This window comes from Mytilus edulis, chromosome 14, assembly GCF_963676685.1.
Source record: "Mytilus edulis chromosome 14, xbMytEdul2.2, whole genome shotgun sequence".
In the NCBI taxonomy this organism is placed as follows: Eukaryota; Metazoa; Mollusca; class Bivalvia; order Mytilida; family Mytilidae; genus Mytilus; species Mytilus edulis.
Genome location: NC_092357.1, coordinates 21134119 through 21151115, shown reverse-complemented (window position 1 = coordinate 21151115; position 16997 = coordinate 21134119). Strand labels below are relative to the sequence as shown.

Genomic DNA, 16997 nt, shown 5'->3' with positions numbered 1-16997 from the left:
TTTAATTTCTTTTCTCATAACTTCAAGTTTGAGTGGATTGCGCCCGTAAGGATGTTGCTTAATTAGAGAAGCATCGCCTACATCAACATCATGACAAACAGAAGTGGTTTTGTTTGGCACATCTGGAAAAAGATTTTTAAAAGAAAATACCAAAGTTTTTATTTCTTCTCTACGATCAAAAGACAGATGTGCAACTTTTGAGTCTAAATTTGACAAAAATTCTGAATTTTTCAATCTAACTGTCTCTTCCATAGATTTAGAACTAAAAGGTTGTTCAATTACATCTGGTTTGTCATGATTGTTCTCAAATTGAACCATGCCTAAAGTGGCAACTGGTTTACTATCACATACATTAGTACGCTCAAAATATGGTTTTAACATATTAATATGACACACTCTATTTTGTTTGCGCCGACCTGGAGTTTTTACAATATAATTCAAATTATTAATTTGACTCTCTATTGTATAAGGACCACAATATTTAGCCTGTAAAGGATGTCCAGGGACAGGCAGAAATACAAGTACCTTATCACCAGGCTCAAAAACTCTGTCCCTGGCATCTTTATCATACCATATTTTCATCTTGTTCTGTACATTTTTTAAGTTTTTCTGAGCAATTTGCAATTGACAAGCAGTATACAATTTTTCTTTGAATCTAGATACATAGTCTATAAGATTCAAGTCAGTATGTTCAGTAAGCCACTTTTCCTTAATCAATTTTAACGGTCCCCTTACAGTATGACCAAATACCAACTCAAAGGGACTAAATCCAAGGGATTCTTGAACAGCCTCTCGAACCGCAAAAAGTAGAAAGTGAACTTCTTCATCCCAGTCTCTGTCAAATTGAAGACAAAAAGTTCTAATCATGTTCTTCAATGTTTGATGAAAACGTTCTAAGGCACCTTGAGATTATGGATGATAAGCACTTGATCTGTACTGAGCAATCCCTAACTGGTATACGACTTGCTGAAATAAACCTGACATGAAATTTGATCCCTGGTCGGACTGTATAGACTTAGGAAGTCCTACTAATGTGAAAAATTTGATCAAAGCTTTGACGATAGTAGGTGTCTTGATATTTCTGAGCGGAATAGCTTCAGGAAATCGGGTAGATGTACACATGATTGTCAATAAATATGCATTTCCAGTCTTGGTCTTTGGTAAAGGTCCAACACAGTCAATTATACCGATTATTGCATGAACACAGACCTTGCTAAATTATTCTTTGTTCAATAGTATTACAGTATCACAATATAAGTGATAATTGATATCGTTAACATTTGTTATTTATCAATGTTTTCTTTTTGTATATATGTTATGTACATGTATATTTTGTTTTGTACTTTATCTCGTCTAGTTTTGAGTGTCCTGTCAATCAATGCATATGCCGGCTTTTGGTTTCGAAGGTCTGTTCAAAGTTTACATCATGTGCTTATGTTTCACTATATATTCATCATAAGTTTTGATAGTTTTGACTGATCAATGTTTTTAACATTAATCTGTAACTTAGTAAATTATAATACTAATCACTACATAATCCCCCCTATAATCATAAAAAATGTTTTTATCCTCAGTAGTATTATACAGTTTTTGCTACTGGTTGCTGGAATTGAGCAAAATCCAGGTCCAGATCAGAGTAACAAAAAGAATTTGAAAATGGTACACAATAATGTGTGTAGTTTACTTCCTAAGTTAGATCTCATTAACAATGAACTACATGATTATGACATTATTTGTATATCAGAATCTCATCTTGACAAGTCAATTACTGATGATCAAATTAAATTAAATGGGTTTCATAAGCCTATTAGGTTAGATAGAAATAGACATGGTGGAGGTGTGACCATTTATGTGAAAAATAGTCTACATTTTATTATACAGAATGACATATCTGTAAGCAATCTTGAGTTGCTTTGGGTTGAAGTGAGGAATTATAGTAATGAAAATTTTTTAGTTGGTGTTTTATACCGGCCTCCCAACTCAAATTCTAATAGATGGGAATTATTTAATGAGTCAGTAGATAAAGCACTTGATTGTAATTTGCCAATTTTCCTTTGTGGTGATTTCAATTGCGATATGATGTCAAACACAAGTAGCTCTTTTAAAAAGTTACTTAACCGTTTAAACTTAGAAAATGTTGTTTGGGAGCCTACCAACTTTACAACCCAAACTGGAACTTGTATTGATTTATGTGTGACTAATCGCAAGAACTTAATTAATTCAGTAACTGTTCTTACACCGATATGCAGCACTCATTCTCCTGTTTCAGTCGAAATTTCATTTAAAACTTTTAAACAACACTCGTTTAAAAGACAAATTCGTGATTTTAAGCGTGCAGATTATGAAGGTTTAAAAAACCAGTTGAACAATACTGACTGGGATGATGTTGTTTTTAATTCAAATAATATAAATGATGTTTATATGAACTTTGTCAGAACATTCGAAAGTACTGTAAATAGATATATACCTACTAAAACTATTACAGTAAGACCAAATGATAAACCTTTTATGAACAACTTAATAAGAAACAAGATAAGACATCGTAATAGAATTCACCACAAAGCGAAAACTTCAAATAATCCAGATCACTGGAAAAAATTTAGAGAAATTCGTAATGAAATTATCAGCTTAGTTAGAAAGTCAAAAGAAGATTATAAGTGCAAACTGACATCTCAACTTATTGACAAAAATATTCCTTCTGGTAAATGGTGGCGCATTGCCAAGTCTGTATCAAATTTTACCAAAAATAGAGATTCTCCCCCTTTTTTGGAACATGATGGCCAAATTTTTATTCATCCATTGGACAAATCAGAGATCCTGAACAATCAATTTGCTAATAAAGCTAATATTGATACAGAACCAGAAATTCCTGATAATAATGAGCCTCCTCCATGTCATTTAAATAAATTTGTCATCACTGAGAAAGAAATTTTAGATCAGTTAAAAATCTTGAATGTTAACAAACCTGCTGGACCTGACGGTATCAGTCCTAGAATTTTAAAAGAGGTTGCTAGCTTTATTTCTAAACCATTAACTAAGTTATTTAATATGTCTCTATCAGTTAAACAGGTTCCACTGTTATGGAAAATTGCACATGTTAATCCTATTTTTAAAGGAAAAGGTAGTCCACATTCAGCTCTAAACTATCGTCCAATATCTGTTACTAGTATTGTTTGTAAGATTATGGAAAAAGTTCTATTTAAACATTTGTATAATTATATGAGAAGTAATAACCTTTTGTCAAAGTTTCAATCTGGTTTCCAGCCAGGTGACTCAACTGTTAATCAGTTAATTGAAATATATCATAAAATTATTAGTAATATGGATAGTGGGAGGGATGTAAGGTTTGTATTTTGTGATGTATCTAGAGCTTTCGATAAAGTTTGGCATAAAGGACTTTTATTTAAACTTAAACAATCTGGCATTAATGATCAGCTCTTATCTTGGATAGAGAGTTATCTTTCAGATCGTCAACAAAAGGTCGTTTCAGAAGGTTTTTCGTCAACTCTAAGAAGTATACATGCAGGTGTCCCCCAGGGATCAGTTTTAGGACCCTTTCTGTTTCTTATTTATATAAATGATATAGTTAATGACATTTCTAATGATATTAGACTTTTTGCAGATGACACCTCTTTATTTGTTATAGTAGATGATGATCCTGCTGTAGCAGCTGCTTCTTTGACTGATGACTTGGATGTTATCTCAAATTGGGCAAAATCATGGGCTGTTCAATTTAACTCTAAGAAAACTAAAAATATTGTATTTACTAGAAGGGAAAGGGAACACCCACCTGTATTTTTTGGGATAAATGGGGAAGAGGTTGAGAAAAAAAATATTCACTGTCATCTTGGGATAACATTTCAGTCATCAGCTTCATGGAACGCACATATTGATATTATTTATAAAAAAGCATGCTCTCGTCTATCTGTGCTTCGTCAAGTCAAACATTTATTAGATAGGAGTTCACTTATACGTATTTATTATGCTTTTATTAGACCTATATTAGAGTATGGCGATGTTGTATGGGGGCAATTGCTCCCAGCACGAGTCTGAGCTTCTTGAAAGTATTCAGATAGAAGCCGCTAGAATTATTACAGGCTTACGACGTAATTCCTCCAGACAAAAACTTTATATTGAATTAGGTTTAGAAACTCTGAAGAATAGACGTAATAAACATAAGCTTATACTATTCTATAAAATATTAAATGGGATGACACCTGCATACTTATATGAGTTAGTCCAGCCATATCTTCCCAGACAAACCCCCTACACTTTGAGGAATGAAAATACCGCTTTTCATCCGCCTCTTGCTAGAACTAGCTCTTATTTTAATAGTTTCATTCCTTCCACTATAAGACTTTGGAATAGTCTTCCTTTGAGTTTACAAAAATTCCCAAGTTTGGGTATATTTAGAAGTGGACTGGATAAGTTTTATAAGACTGATGCTATCTTTAAACCTTTTAACTATGGAATAAGGAAACTTAATATAAGTCATTGTCAACTCAGAAATAATGCTAGCAACCTAAAATCTCATCTGTTTAATCAGTTCTTATCAGAGAACACTGTTTGTGTAAACTGTAATCACCCTGTTGAGGATAACAAACATTTCTTTTTCATTTGCCCTAAGTACAATGATGTAAGACAGATCCTTCTTGATTCCATTAACTCCATTGCTGATAATGTTGATATAAATATTGAATTATTACTTTTTGGAAACAGATTATTTTCATATGATATGAATATTGCTATTTTTAAATCTGTTCATAAATATATCAGTGACACTCATCGTTTTGTTTAAAACTTACCTATTTTTTGTTTCATTTATTTTTATTTTTTATTTTCTTTCTTCTCCACTTAAACATTAATTCATTTTATCCACTAAGCAAGCTTAGTGTCTCTTTCAAGCCATATATATATATATATCTAATGACTTATAAAGGATATTTGCATGTTTCAAGGTTCTTGAATACATGATGAGTAATTGCCTATATATACTTTTAAAATATACTTTGCATTTAGTAAGTAACACTGTAAACATTTATTTTCTCGTGTGTGCTCATAAGTAGCATGCATGTTCCACTCTATTGCATTATTTTAAATACAGTTGTTATAATTGAGTTATACCTTGAACATGTAATATGGAGAGAGCTTTTATAGGCTGTGCCTGTTTCTCAATCCTTTTCATATCTTAATGAATAAAATATGTTTAAAATCTAAAACACAGTCAATTAGAACTCTGCTGAAAGGTTCGTCAAAGGCTGGAATAGGCAGAAGTGGTGCTGGTGGTATTTTCTGGTTAGGTTTACCAACAACCTGGCATATATGACATGATTTGCAGTATTCTGCAACATCATTTCTAAGTTTAGGCCAGTAAAAATGCTGCAAGATCTTAAGGCAAGTCTTCCTTATACCTAAGTGTCCAGCCAAGGGGGTGTCATGGGCAAGACCAATAATTTCTTGCCTATAAACTTTAGGCACCACCACTTGGTATACCAGTCTCCATTCCTTCTCTGGGGTAGCATCAGGAGGCCTCCACTTCCTCATTAAAATGCCGTCCTGATGGAAATAACATTCAGCCTTTTTTTCTGCCTCCTCCAGTGGTTGGGCCCTCTTGCGGAGTTGAAGAACCTCAGTGTCTTTATTTTGTTCGTCGAAAAGGTTCTTTCTATTTAATGAATGGCTGTTTACGTCCGGCCATGGCATAATAACATTCTTGTTATCACTAGGTGGTCTTACTATGGCCTTTTCTGAGCTACCAGGACCTTCAATGTCAGCTATGCAAGTGTCAGAAAGGTCCATGTAATCAAACTTGTCTTCTTGCAAATTCTCATTTTGTTGTTTTCTAGCCATCGCCCTAGTAACAACACAAGCTGGATACAATTCAGCATCATCTGCAGGTGATTTAACATCCACCACCGGTTCACTGGTAACAATTGGTTCAGCAAACACCTCCTGTTTCACCTAGCTAGATCATTTCCTAGCAATAAGGTAACACCCTCAACAGGGAGATTAGGACGAACACCTACAACAACTGGTCCAGTTATTAAATCTGACTTCAGATAAATACGATGGAGAGGAACATCTATACAACCCAACTCTACACCTTGTAACAAAACGGAGGCACCAACAGAAGTATTCTCGGACAAAGGCAACACACCTTCTAACAATAAAGTCTGAGAAGCTCCAGTGTCCCGTAAAATCTTAATAGGCTGAAGAGTGGTATCATCACAATAGAAACAAACCCATCAGACATAAAGGGTTTGTATTCCTCCATGTAATCACAAAAACTGGACTTAAAAGCCTGACGCGCAGGGCATTCCAATGTACTGGTAATATAAGGTGTCGTACAAGCACTGGTCTTCGGCTTATTATCTCGTTCATTCTTCTTCTGGAGTCTAAAACAATCAGCCATCAGGTGACCAATTTTCTTACAATAAGCACAAGTCAGTGACTTCTTCTCAAAAGTATCAAATTTTGGACTAGAAATATTATAACTGGACTGACTCTTATTCTGTGGTACAGGCTTACTAACAGTATGCTCAGTGCTTTGATTTTTGTAATTTCCACTGGAAGTATTTACATTTTGACCCTTGAAACTTCTTTTATGTGAAAGAGTATAATTATCTGAAATAACAGCTGCATCATGTATTGACTCAACAGTTTTGTCGTCTAAATGTGTTTTTAAGTCTAAATGAACACATTGTTTGAACTCTTCTAATAACATCAATTGTCTTAGGTTATCAAAATTGTTATCTGTTTTCTTTGACGTAAGTCATTTATCAAAAAGATCTTCTTTTTCCCTAGCGAATTCCACATAGGTTTGTGAATCAAATTTTTTATATGTTCTAAACTTCTGTCTATATGCTTCTGGTACTAGTTCATAAGCTTTCAAAACTTCCTGTTTTACCGTGTCATAATCAGAACTTTTTTCTGATGGAAGTGCGGAATATATTTCAGCGGCCTTACCCTCAAAAACACTTTGCAGCATCGTAGTCCAATACGGCATTGGCCATTTCAAATTATTAGCAATTTTCTCAAACTGTGGAAAATATTTATCGACTGTTTTTTCACAAAATTTTGGAACCAAACGTATATTTTTTGCTGCATCAAAATAATCTGATTTTGGCTGGACTTTATTGTTGCTTTCTATTTGACCATTTCAATTTTCATTTTCTCCATCTCCAGCCTTTCCCTCATTTCAAGTTCTGCCTGTTTTAATTTAAGTTCGTCTTGTTTTAATTTTAATTCATCTTCTTTTTCTTGTTTATCCATTTCCAATCTTTCCTTCATTTCCAGTTCTTTTAATCTAAGTTCATGTTCTAATTCAAGTTGTTTTAATTTAAAGGCGTCAACATTTTCAACCTTAAGATCAAGAGCCTCTTCACCTAAAATTTCTGCGTCAACTAATTTGTCTATAACCAAATTTTTTATAATTTGTTTTCTCATAGATACTTTAAAAACTAATTTCAGTTGTTTAGCAAGCAACACCTATTCCTCTTTCTTTAAATTATCAAAACTCTCCAGGTCTGGCGTTTTCAAAAAATTACCAGCATCAAATGCCATTTTGTAGAATTTTGTTGGCTAGTTATAATTAAAATACTAAACAAATTTTGAATAAATATTTTAAGATCCCGGACGAGCCCCCAATTTCTGTTACGGCCAGAAATCGCCTTTAAATTGTAGCCAACAAAAGACACAAATCAATAGTAAAATTTAACAATATTCAATATACAAAAGTTTACAAAAGGTATTACAAAAATATTACTATTAACTTAACTGTCAAAATATGAGTCCAATCTGTTATCTTTATCTGTACCCGGAAATCTTTCGGAATCCAATTTGAATATTACGTTCACTACTAATGTCACAATTCAGTATGATGTTGTTTGTAGAATAAAAGTGTCAATCCAAATGCTGTGAATACTAATGTCTATCAATGTCTATGTCCAAGTTTAATTATGAGAGTTTAACTTTAGTGTCTGTATATATAGTACTGTCATGGAAAATTCTAGAACAATCTATAATGGAACATTGTGGAAAATCCTGGAAAGTTACAACGGAAGTTTCTGGAATAACGTAGAAGTTTAAATTACGCATCTTTTTTAAGGATCATTCTGGAATCGTCAAATAGAAAGTTCCAATCATTCCATAAGTATCTGTGATTGTTCCAGTGATTTCTAAACTGCATAGTTATATAATTATTTGGTAAACAACTATCAGGCCATACAACACAAATTAGGCCAATATAAATAAATACAATAATTACAATATCATAACACTATTGTTTGTTTTGTTTTATTTTTTAGTGATGGCGTTGTCGATTCATTTTCGATGTATGAGTTCAAATGTCCTTCGCCTCTCTTCTACAATAGAAACAACAATTAGTTCTCTTGCATGTATGGTTTCAAGTCTTTACCGACATCTCTGATATATATTGGATAGTTCCTTTTTTTAAGTGGATGAAATAGTTCGTTCTGATCATCGTTGTACGCTATGGACATTGGGTCTACTTTGTTGACCTTTCTGTAAATCTTATCTATATCTTCCCACCTTTTAAGGCTAATCTTAAGCTGGGTGTTTTGAGATATTTCTTCGAATTTGGGAGAGCTTGTCAATCTGGTAAACGTTTTCCGAGATGCAACAGCAATGCAAGCATTTAGGTAGCCATTTAATTTGTACTTTTCTGCTTCCAGAATATTTTTGATAGTTTGTACTGATGTGATCGAATCTGATTCAGACCTAACACCCGTTATAAGGAACTCTTCAATTCTTTTCTTTAAATCGTCCGTTTGGTATTCATCAGCTAAAGGTAACATGTGATGAACAACGTCTTCTGAAAAAAAGAATGAAAGAAAGTAAATAAATGTCACTATGTCTATTAGACTGCAGCATCACCATACTTGTGTTTGAAAGAATGATGAGATATTCTGTTTCGTATATCAGTGGTATTGTTTTTATCTGTATAAAAACCCCAATAAGTTATATTTACTTATCAGAGGATCTGTGGAGTATACACAAAGCATGCAAGAAACTGGTCGACACTAATTATCAATATACATCTCTAAAATAGCATACAATTTGATTAAAATACAGACTTATATAACTTTTTCTTGTTTCCGAATCCCTGTATTTATATTGTATAATTATATTTCGTGCACTTTTAAAAAATAAAACAATATTGTTTAAACTAAAACACAAGACTCAGTGTCAGGCTCTTAAAGAAAGTATAACTATATGCACTAACACTTTATTAGTCTTTTGCTTACTACAACCGCCACATTCTTTACTTTAACAAATATACATCTGGTTGTAAACACCAAGTGATTGCTATTACATTTTGCGAAGTATATTGGTCAGGTGAGCAAAATGATAGTCTACCCGTGTTTACCTGTTAGTGCATCTTCGAATCCTGGTGACAAATAACGTAGGAAATGAATAAAATGACTTAGTTTTTTACCAGGTAGAGGTATTTCTTTTAACGATCCTTCCAGAAATTTAGAACTAAACATTGCTTCAAAAACAGGCGAGACGTTTATAAGATGATCCCGTTGTACATAGAGCTTACTTGTACCAAAAACCAATGCGATATTGGGTTCGTTGAAAGGCGAGGCTAAGTTTTTCTCCCGACTTGTTAACCTTTCTAAGTCTTTCACTGAGTCAGTTGAAACGTCATCGTCACTATCAGAACTTGAGTCATTTAAATGAGAAGCTACTCTGACATGTCTGATGAGTGAGAGAGGCACTTCTTCCGGTAACGCAGCTATCAGTCTTCGGCGTCTATTGGGCAAAATACTTTCATCCATGGTTTATTTGTTTAACTTTTGTTACAGCCGACTTTTCAATTAATATAAATTGAACGTTCAGACTCGTTCTTGTCAATGACCTACAAGAACAAAAATGTGTGGAAGTATGTATTACACAAGGGCTGATAAATGCTTAAATGATTCTGTTGGAATATACCTCCTTTTTTGTATTTTACTGTTATATCGATGCATTTATACATGTAATTTCAAACGTGAAACAAAACTGTTCAAAATTTAATTATGTGTAATTAAAAGCAAGACTACTTAAATATAAAGATTAGTCATTCGTTATGTGCATCAAATAAACAAAATGAAGCTAAGATGAACAAATGAAAAATTTCGGTTGGAAAATATCAGACATAGACATTATTACACATGCATATAACAATGGAAATATCTTACACAGAAAATTATAAAAGGGGAGTCCATGCCTATTAATCATACATTGTTGGTGTAATACAACCATTGATTTTACGCTATTAGTCTTTGTTTAAAAAAGTGTGCAGAATTTATCGTTGTTTCAAGTAAAGAAATACTTGGGACAAATAAAGTTTTATCCTGTCCAGTACAATAGAAAAAAAATCACATGACATTTTATTCCATATAAGAAAATAACCTTCATTGGAAGTAACACATTCAAATGTCCCCCCTTATTTATCCTGTATAAAAAGTTAAGTCACCATGTAACCTCAAGTTTACAAAATATTCTATAAAAACCCAATATAAAACCATAATGGGGATTTGAAATACCCAAGATATAATTATGTGTATTACCCAGAATTGTTTTACTTCAATAAAATGAAGGATTAATTACCTACTACTGTCGTCAAGGGAATATTTTCTTCGACCTATTTTCGTATGCAATGTACAACCGGATGTCATGACGTACCATAACTTGGTGGTGTAACACCTGTAGTAACCCCAAATATAGTTCATAAAAAGGTTAATTCCCGTGCTGCATTTCCTTTCATAATTATCTTGATAGAGGGTTTCTGCCTACTAAGAAGCTATTAAACCAAGAGTTCCGAATAGTGAAGTTGAAATCATCCCTTCGTAAATTTTACGGACGCCATTACGAGTTTGTTGACCGTTATGGAATAACCGTTTCACAAAATGTTATCAGATATGTTCCTTACGTCGTAACTGCAATCCCCTTCCCTTTCATGAATGTGACCTACCGAATTAGACTATTTACCGTATTTGTAATCACATAAGCAACCCAATGGGTGCCACATGCGGAGCAGGATTTGCTTACCCTTCCGGAGCACATGAGATCACCCCTAGTTTTGGTGGGGTTCGTGTTGTTTATTCTTTAGTTTTCTATGTTGTGTCATGTGTACTATTGTTTTTCTGTTTGTCTTTTTCATTTTAGCCATGGCGTTGTCAGTTTGTTTAAGATTTATGAGTTTGACTGTCCCTTTGGTATCTTTCGTCATTCTCTTAATAAAGACAATTTAGGCAGTCATGTTTTTTGGTCCTACAAAGGGACGTGAGTAAATAAAAATATATCAAAGTTATAAAAAAAATTTATCGCAAGAATTGTTCTTGGTACATTTGTATTAAAGTCATGTGTAAACAGATTATACAAATTCTGCAATCAACAAGCAGAATATTTGCTTTAAAAATGTGTTGCATTAAACACTAATAATAGAACATGTAGGAAAAGAGTACATTTTGTCTTGACCTCTAAACATAAAAAAAAACTAGTGATAACCATGAAAGTTAATTGACTTTTTATTTCGTGCATCGAACTAATCTTCTCTTGGATAATGTGCAGGCTTGGTAATTATGTTAGGTTAAATAGTTCAATTGCTATTTCAGGGGCTGAACAAATGGCCATTGACCGTCATTACTTGTCTTAAGTAACATATTTGAGGAAAGAAATTGATCATACAGTTTTGAAAAATGAATTAATGAAAGAATATGTTTTAGTCGTAATGATACAGTCGAAGATAAGAAACATGTAATTTTGAAATATCCACTATGAGAAGATTTTCGTGCTGTGTTGTTTAGTCATACTAATTCTTTTTGTTATGATTTTAATAGTATGTCAGATAACGATAAATTTGTATTTTTATTTGAAGATGAAAATGTTTACTTTTATACTGCCAAAATCTTCTGTGATATTTTACTAAAAAGAAAGAAAAATTGTTTATTATATTCTTACTCTGTGAAGAAATATCCGTACGAAATTTTGTAGGTTACCTTTGTCCGTCGAAGATATGTCGACATTCATTTCAAATTCAGAAAAGTGCATAAATTTACATGGAGTTTCAGTTTCAACTAATGACGTATTTTGTAATATATGTACTAAGATATTTTGTTTTTAAATTTGTGCTTTTCTTTATTAAAATAAACTGTACATATTTATTTAAACAGACTTACCTTCAAAATAGAATTATTGAAGCATAAGGTTTTTATACATGGGTACAAACTGTCGATTAGTCAAAACAAACACCACATGAAAATGTTTTGAATAAAAAGATTTAACAAATAGATATGATTTAAATAGATCTGTTAAAGTAATTTAATTATGGGTCATTACGCATGATGGAATAAGTTAACACATAGATATACTTTTACTTATGCATTTGATCATGTCGACCTAAAGAAAGGAAAATTAAAATTAAAGGCACTACTATTAGAAAGCGCAATTCAGTTATCTCAACATTGACAACAAGTATAACTATGTCAGAAAAAAAGATGAAAAGACGTGATGTGTGCGTGTTATAATCAATTCATATTTCCACATCCAAGTATATGCCTGCTAATACCAAATTGTTACACTGCATGTGTTACAGTACAAATTGGAATATCAGTAATATTCAAAATCATCATAGTAAAAAATAGAATATCGTACGAAATGTATAGCTTCACACTGGGAGGCCAAGGAATTCAGGAAAAAAACCCAGGGCAAAGATGGAAAATTATCTGACATCGCCATGGTTAAAAATGAAAGTTTTAATAGATAAACAACAGTACACAACACATAACAAATCCAAAATACAGAGCATCTACAATCATTTAATTACGTTAGTCGTTTGTGACAAGTGGGAGGTTTAGATAGCCATAACATCAGGTATCAAATCAGGAATATGACATTTGTTATCCATTCATTTGATGTGTTTAAGCTTTTGATTTTGCCATTTGATTAGGGACTTTCCTTTTTGAATTTTCCTCAGTGTTCAATAATTTTGTAATGTATGTTTACACAGTTTTGGCTGCTGGATCCTATATTGTCACAATTGCCTATTACGTATATTGTCGTTGTTCACTTAATTCTGTTTAGGTTTAAGAAGCGCCAGGAACTGGAATAACTTACCATTTTTACAGGCATCATTCCTATAAAATTGTTACACCAAATTGGTTGGTGTAATATATTGTTTACTGTATAATCCATGTCTAAATTATTAATCATGAATATGTGAACAATATTTCTTTTTTTCAAATATTTTATTACTTTTGATCCGATCTATCAAATATAGAACAAAAACAACCCTTAGTTACTGATATAGATATTCAGATTATGCCACTAGAAAAAGGCAATTCGCCGCTTCGACAGATGTTGAGAGACTGATATGCCGTTTGTTTGAACTTCCAGGTTGAATACTAGTATTCAGTTTCTGGTAAAATCTTTTAAGATACTTGCCTAATTTAACAAAGTCAAGTTGAGAACATTTTATCATGTCAAAAACAAGTTGACACTTCTCTGTTTTTGTTCTGAGATACTGTTAAGATGTCGATTTTCAAGACAGACCATGTACTGTTGCCATCTTGAAGTATTGATTTGGCAATGCACAAGATGAGCTTTTCCTCTGTTAATGGGGTCTATAGACTAAATCTATTGGATGCATACTACTTTATTATTGTGTAATTACAATGCTATCAAATAGGTCTATAATCAAGCTATTTTTTCCAAGATATTTCATTTTGATATTATTCAGTTGAAACTTCATAAATATTTAAAATGAATATTCAGTAAAAATGTCTTTACTGTAAAAGCTTAACCGTAGTAACAGCTTTTGATCATCAATTATATCATATTAAGAACACATTGACATATATATGAAACTGACATAATTCATATTTTGGTTTTAAATTGCGATTAGACACATTCAATTACAATGGATTGATGTTCCGGCAGCACTTGCATCAGTGTTTACATATATCCCAGTTGATACGATATTCCATGACTTGTTATGTCTTATCATGATTTACTTGATAGAGGTTTGCTGCTAATAAGAAAGTTATTAAACCAAGAAGTGAAGTTTAATTTATCTCTTCGTAAGTTTTACGGACTTTATCAATGGTTGACAGTCATAGAACATCTTTTTCACAGATAAGAGTGGATATGTTCTTAACGTGGTTAATACAATCCCGTGCCCCTCTCCCAAATGGGACATACCGAATTAGATTAATTACTTGGTTTATTCAAACATGAGCAACAGCACGAGCGACACATGTGGAGCATTATCTGCTTACCGTTTCAAAGCAACTTAAGATTAATCTCAGTTTGTTTTTGTTTATTTTTTTGTTTATTTTTTTTGGGGGGGTCGTTTTGCTCAATCCTCTTTTTTTTTTTTTTTTGTACTATTGTTTTTTTTTCACAGCGTTGTCAATTCATCCTTCGTCTCTCTTCTACACTGGAAACAACAATTAGTTCTCTTGCATGTATGGTTTCAAGTCTTTACCGACATCTTTGATATATATTGGATATTTCCTTTGTTTAAGTGGTTGAAATAGTTCGTTCTGATCCTCGTTGTACGCTACGGACCTGGGGTCTACTCTGTTGGCCTTTTTGTAAATCTTATCTATATCTTTCCACCTTTTAAGACTAATTTTAAGCTGGGTGTTTTGAGATATTTCTTAAAATTTGGGAGAGCTTGTTAATTTGTTAAACGTTTTCCGAGATGCAACAGCAATGCAAGCATTTAGGTAGCCATTCATTTCATACTTTTCCGCTTCAATAATATATTTGATAGTTTGTACTGATGTGATCGAATCTGACTGAGACCTAATACTGTTGATAAGGAACTCTTCAATTCTTATCTTTAAATTATCAGTTTGGTATTCTTCAGCTAAAGGTAACATATGATGAACAGTGTCTTCTGAAATAAAGAAAGACAGAAAGTAAACTAATGTAACTATGTCAATTAAACAATTAAAGCATTACCATACATGTATTTGAAAAAATGATGACATTCTTTTTCGTAGTTCAGTTACATGGTTTTATTCTGTATAAAAACCCCAATAACTGATATCATGTATATTGAGAAAACGATATACATTTACTTATCAGAGATCTATTGAGCATACACAAAGTATGCAAGAAAACCGTCGGCACACATTATCAATATACATCTCCAAAACAGCATACAGTTTTTTTGAAGAAGTATTTATATAAGATTGTCTTGTTTCTAAATCCCTGTATTTATTTTGTATAATTATATTTCGTGCACGTTTGAAAAAAATAAAACAGAGCATACACTAAAAGACAAGACTTAGTGTCAAGTGTCTCTCAAGAGATAGTTTAACTACATGCATAGACGTTTCAATATTTCTAATTAGTTTTTGTACTAACGACAACCGCCATATTCCTTACTTTAACAAAACCAAGTAATTGCTATTACATTTTCGTAAATACTAGAACACACCCGTGATATCGCGGGTCCGTGACTGAATAAAAGTATACAACTATGCGCAAGCCTTATTTTAGTATTAGTATTGTCATCTGATAAAGTCATGCCGATTATAAGATACACAGTTTTCTCTGCTTTCAAATCTTTCTGTTTGAACCCGTCGAACTGTAACTTATCAATTTTTGGTAATATTAATTATTTGGAAAACAAAAGGGCGTGGAATGGAGTATTTTTTAATCAACAGCATTGTCCTATATTAGTTATAAATAAAGTTCAATTCTTTGACTCGCTGTTTTACGTCATGCCCGCTAACAAATTGAAAACTGTACCTATACGCCTTATTTTTAGTCCAGATTTACAATAGATAACAATTTGACAATTTAGTAGTGTCAACCCTGTGATTATGACCCGTGTATATAGCATATTAATCCTGAATACACCGTTTGTTGGTGCGCCTGTCAGATGCGGAACGTACAGATAAGGTAATAGTAACAGGTGAATATACCATTGGTATCGGTATCGGACTCGACCCAGAACTTCTTAATTATTGGCAATATTAATTACGTGGAAAACAAAAGGGCCTGGAGTGGTGTAATTTTTAATCTACACCTTTGTACTATATTAGTTATATATGAAGTTGAATTCTTTGAATCGTCCTTTTTACGTGATGACGGCTGACAAATTCGACCTCGTAATTTTAGTATTATAGATATTGGCCAAGTGAGTAAATTACCCGTGTTTACCTGTTAGCTCATCTTCGAATCCTGGAGACAAATAACGTAGGAAATGAATAAAATGACTTAGTTTTTTACCAGGTAGAGGTATTTCTTTTAACGATCCTTCCAGAAATTTAGAACTAATCATTGCTTCAAACACAGGCGAGACGTCTATCAGATGATCCCTTTGTACATAGACCTTACTTGTACCAAAAACCAATGCGATATTTGGTTCGTTGAAAGGTGAGGCTAAGTTTTTCTCCCGACTTGTTAACTTTTCTAAGTCTTCCACTGAATCAGTTGACACTTCATCCATGGTTTATTTGTTAAACTTTTGTGACTACCGACTTCTCAATTATTTTAAATTGACCGTTCAGATTCGTTCTTGTTAACGACCTACAAGAACAAAAATGTGTGGAAGTAGGTATTATACAAGGGTTGATAAATATATGGTTAAATTATACTATTGAAATAGAACCCCTATTTTGTATTTTCCCGTTATATCGATTAATGTCAAACGCGAAACAAAACTTGTCAAAATTTAATTATTTGTGATTAATAGCAAGACTACTTAAATATAAAGATTAGTCATTCGTTATGTGCATCCAATAAACGAAATGAAGCTAAGATGAAAAAATGAAGAAGTTCTGTTAGAAAACATCAGGCATAGACATTGTTATACATGCAAATGTTTGCACCTGTCATAAGTCAGGAATCTGATGTACAGTAGATGTCGTTTGTTTATGTAATATATACGTGTTTCTCGTTTCTCGTTTTGTTTATATAGATTAGACCGTTGGTTTTCCCGTTTGAATGGTTTTACACTAGTAATTTTGGGG

General features: G+C 32.7%; 2 protein-coding genes across 2 annotated transcripts; both read right to left on the bottom strand.

Moving 5' to 3' along the window:
* Positions 1-8381: 8381 nt before the first annotated feature.
* Positions 8382-9803, bottom strand: LOC139504039 (BTB and MATH domain-containing protein 38-like). Its single transcript, XM_071294095.1, has 2 exons — positions 9389-9803; positions 8382-8833 (listed from the first exon to the last, which is right to left on the bottom strand). Exons 1-2 carry the CDS (start codon positions 9801-9803, stop codon positions 8382-8384), a joined length of 867 nt encoding a protein of 288 aa, XP_071150196.1.
* Positions 9804-13684: 3881 nt separating this feature from the next.
* LOC139502457 (BTB and MATH domain-containing protein 38-like) lies at positions 13685-16548 on the bottom strand. Its single transcript, XM_071291932.1, has 2 exons — positions 16186-16548; positions 13685-14911 (listed from the first exon to the last, which is right to left on the bottom strand). The coding sequence occupies exons 1-2, from the start codon at positions 16472-16474 to the stop codon at positions 14670-14672; spliced, it is 531 nt and encodes a 176-aa protein (XP_071148033.1). The 5' UTR covers positions 16475-16548; the 3' UTR covers positions 13685-14669.
* Between the last annotated feature and the right edge of the window lie 449 nt (positions 16549-16997).

Coding starts and splice junctions, on each gene's coding strand:
- LOC139504039 (XM_071294095.1), bottom strand. CDS start 9,803: ATGGATGAAAGTATTTTGCCCAATAGACGCCGAAGACTGATAGCTGCG. Junction 8,834..9,388: donor ATTCGAAGATGCACTAACAG/GTAAACACGGGT, acceptor TCTTTTTTTCAG/AAGACGTTGTTCATCACATG.
- LOC139502457 (XM_071291932.1), bottom strand. CDS start 16,474: ATGGATGAAGTGTCAACTGATTCAGTGGAAGACTTAGAAAAGTTAACA. Junction 14,912..16,185: donor ATTCGAAGATGAGCTAACAG/GTAAACACGGGT, acceptor TCTTTATTTCAG/AAGACACTGTTCATCATATG.